The 4,071-nt window shown below is 36.5% G+C and overlaps 1 protein-coding gene across 5 annotated transcripts in view; it reads left to right on the top strand.

The window, feature by feature from the left end:
* The window catches only part of LOC107736871 (alpha-adducin-like), a 60,421-nt gene that overhangs the window by 29,641 nt on the left and 26,709 nt on the right, over positions 1-4,071 (top strand). For 3 of the 5 annotated variants that reach the window (XM_016548240.1, XM_016548257.1, XM_016548275.1), the window contains exons 13-14: positions 739-895; positions 1,599-1,835. In XM_016548240.1, the coding sequence (XP_016403726.1) occupies positions 739-895; positions 1,599-1,835 (394 nt within the window). The remainder of the gene's footprint in view (positions 1-738; positions 896-1,598; positions 1,836-4,071) is intronic. The other 2 variants (XM_016548249.1, XM_016548266.1) reach the window with 2 other exon arrangements.

Here is a 4,071-nt window from a genome sequence, read left to right on the forward strand (position 1 = left end):
AGCAACACAATTCCTAACCAAATCCTCAGGCCTTCGAATGGTTTCAGCTGAACATTATTTATACACACGTGTATTTCTCCTGTTGTTATTGTATGGGCGCAGCAGTATGAATCTGTGTGTGGTTTGACTAGCACACATATGTTTGGTTTCTGGAGTTGCAGTGCAATGAGTGCATGACTCTGAGCCATGAAATCACCGTCTCACTCCAGCCTGCCCATACGCTTCTTTAGGAAATGCTTTCAGAGTGTGAGAGTGTGTGAGAGAGAGTGCGTTTGTGTGTGAGTGCGAGAGTGCGTTTGTGTGTGAGTGTGAGAGTGCGTTTGTGTGAGTGAGTGCGTGCGAGCGCGTGTGTGTGAGTGCGTGAGAGTGCGTTTGTGTGTGAGTGCGAGAGTGCGTTTGTGTGAGTGCGTTTGTGTGAGAGTGTGAGTGCGTGCGAGCGCGTGTGTGTGAGAGTGCGTGTGTGAGTGTGTGAGAGTGCGTGTGCGTGTGTTTGATTGAGTGTGATTGTGTGTGAGTTTGTGTGTGTGTGATTGAGTGTGTGAGTGTGTGTGTGTGTACATACAGAATACAGATTTAAGTGTGCATCAGGTTCAGCCTCTTATTAGATGACATTTGGATGTTAAGTGTCCCGCTTGTATTCACCCTGTTTAACTATTTAACTCTTGATCTTTTGTTGTAAATTTAAGCAATGACAGTGCTTAACCTGTGTTTGTGTCTTTATCCTCTTTTGTCCTGCAGGGGGAGCTAGTGACCGCGTCTAAAGCCATCATTGAGAAGGAGTTCCAACCATGTGTCATAGTCAGTAAAACTGGACCGAACCCCTTCAACAAGCTCACAGACCAGGAGCTGGAGGAGTATCGCAAGGAAGTGGAGCTCAAGCAGAAAGGCACAGAAGGTAAGAACACGGGTACTGTCAAATCAACACGCTTCTCCTCGCAGAAACTGATGCGGATGCAAAGAATGACCGGTGATGCTATATATATATATATATATATATATGTTCAAAAGTTTAGGGTAGGCAAGAAATATTTGCTGCTCACCAAGGGTGCATTTATTTGATCAAAAATACAGTAAAAATTTGAAATATTATTACAATGCAAAATATCTATTAAACTAATTTATTTCTGTGATGCGCAGCTGTATTTTCAGCATCATTACTCCAGTCTTCAGTGTCACATGATCTTCAGAAATCATTCTAATATGCTGAGATACATTTTATTTTTCAGGATTCACAGATGAACAGAAAGTTCAAAAGAACAGCATTTATTCGAAATAGAAATCTTTTGTAACATCATAAATGTGTTAACTGTCACTTCTGATTAATTTAATGCGTCCTTGCTGAGAAAAAAATATTAATTTCTTAAAAAAAAAAAATTTTTTTTAACTTACTGACCTCAAACTTTTGCATAGTAGTGTGTATATGTAATATATTTTATGATTTTTTTTTTTTTATGATTTGAGCAATTCTATGAGCACAAGTAATGTCAGGCGAACAAACTTGCTTTTTGTGCAAAGTTTTGGAATTATTGCATGTGAATCCTGCGCAGCCCACCAGCGCCCTCCACAGGTCAGGAGAGAAACTGTTGTATTGCATTTAGCACAGATCGAAGAGTCGGCCTCGGGCCCCGAAGGAGTCCAGACTCCAGATGTCATGTCCACGCAGGACAACGAGGATCCGCAGGCCACTGCGACCCCCCCGCCCTCCATAATCCCCAGCCGTGGCCCTGAAGCGGGTCAGGACAGTCCTGCGGATCCTCCAGGACCCCCTCATGAGGAGTTTCACTCCGCGGTGCTGGAAGCTCTGGGCTGTGATGCTGAGTCTGAGCCGTCTGCAGGTACCGCCTGCGGAAGGCCACTCGTTCTGGGTTCACTCTGACTTCGCTGGGCTCTTTCTTTCTTCCTGCCTCTCGCTGTCCCTGGTTTCGAACCTTGGTGATCCAGCACACCTGTCTGTATCCATCCCACACTTCTCCTGGCAAAACACTCTGCTCTGGATCTGTAAATAAAGACTGTGTCACCCTCGTCCGCTCTTACAGTCTCAGTCCTCTGAAGTGGGATTTGCTGCTCTTCTTTTGATATTCTTTAATAAACTTGTCTCTAATGGACGTCTCTGAATCTGAACTGAGATTTGACTCGATGTGCTGATGGTGAAATTCCTCCTTATATGTGACCCTGGAGCACAAAAGCAGTCTTAAGTCGCTGGGGTATATTTGCAGCAATATCCAACAATACATTGTATGGGTCAAAATTTTCCATTTTTCTTTTATGCCAAAAATCATTAGGATATTAAGTAAAGACCATGTTCTGAAGATATTTTGTACATTTCCTACCGTAAATATATCAAAACTTAATTTTTGATTAGTAATATGCATTGCTAAGAACTTCATTTGAACAACTTTAAAGATGATTTTCTCAATATTTAGATTTTTTTGCTCCCTCAGATTCCAGATTTTCAAATAGTTGTATCTCGGCCAAATATGGTCCTATCCTAACAAACCATACATCAATGCAAAGCTACTTATTCAGCTTTCAGATGATGCATACATCTCAATTTCTAAAAATTGACCCTTATGACTGGTTTTGTGCTCCAGGGTCACATATCTCGTTTCTTTGTTTCATGGTTCTTCAGTGGTTTTCCTTTTTACTTTATAATGCAGATAAATGTTACTGTTATAATGTTATATTAATAAATTATATTATACCGTTATAATATTTAATGATTTATTTAATTGGAAAGAATCAAATTTATATAATATATTCGGACACGTGTGTTTTTAGTATCATTTAAATTAGTATTATTTTTTTTATATAATCCATTTTCATTTTATAAAATGTGTAATAATTTTGTTTATTTTTGTTAATTTTGTTTAAGTATCATCAATATACTATAATGGTTTATATTCCGAATCAGTGTTTATTATTAATATTTGTTTATTTTGACATTATTCAATTTCATTTTCATTTTAGTTAGTTTTGGTAATTTTGTTTATTTTGTTTTGTGTGTGTATATATACACACACTAAAACGACAAAACAAAATTACCAAAACTAACTAAAATGAAAATGAAATTGTATAATGTCAAAATAAACACCAATTTAAAATATTAATAAAAATACTTTATTAAATGATACTAAAAACACACAAAAAATGTTAAAAAATAAATAAATGGATAATATAAAAATAAACACTGATTCGGAATATAAACCATTATAGTATATTGATGATACTTAAACAAAATTAACAAAAATAAACAAAATTATTACACATTTTATAAAATGAAAATGGATTATATAAAAAAAATAATACTAATTTAAATGATACTAAAAACACACGTGTCCGAATATATTATATAAATTTGATTCTTTCCAATTAAATAAATCATTAAATATTATAACGGTATAATATAATTTATTAATATAACATTATAACAGTAACATTTATCTGCATTATAAAGTAAAAAGGAAAACCACTGAAGAACCATGAAACAAAGAAACGAGATATGTGACCCTGGAGCACAAAACCAGTCATAAGGGTCAATTTTTAGAAATTGAGATGTATGCATCATCTGAAAGCTGAATAAATAGCTTTGCATTGATGTATGGTTTGTTAGGATAGGACCATATTTGGCCGAGATACAACTATTTGAAAATCTGGAATCTGAGGGAGCAAAAAAATCTAAATATTGAGAAAATCATCTTTAAAGTTGTTCAAATGAAGTTCTTAGCAATGCATATTACTAATCAAAAATTAAGTTTTGATATATTTACGGTAGGAAATGTACAAAATATCTTCATGGAACATGCTTTACTTAATATCCTAATGATTTTTGGCATAAAAGAAAAATGTATAATTTTGACCCATACAATGTATTGTTGGCTATTGCTACAAATATACCCCAGTCACAGATGATGTTTGAGACACGTGTCTGACTCTTGAGTGTGTGTTCTACAGCAAGCGCGGGAGCTGGTGCTGGAGATCATCAGGGAAAAGGATCAGGGAGATTTCCGGAGCGGCCGCAGCGACTTCGGCTCCAGACTGGGCAGCAGCATCGACGTAAGAACACCTTCAGCC

The sequence above is a fragment of the Sinocyclocheilus rhinocerous genome, unplaced genomic scaffold (assembly GCF_001515625.1).
Source record: "Sinocyclocheilus rhinocerous isolate Xijiao unplaced genomic scaffold, SAMN03320098_v1.1 scaffold2868, whole genome shotgun sequence".
Taxonomy (NCBI): Eukaryota; Metazoa; Chordata; class Actinopteri; order Cypriniformes; family Cyprinidae; genus Sinocyclocheilus; species Sinocyclocheilus rhinocerous.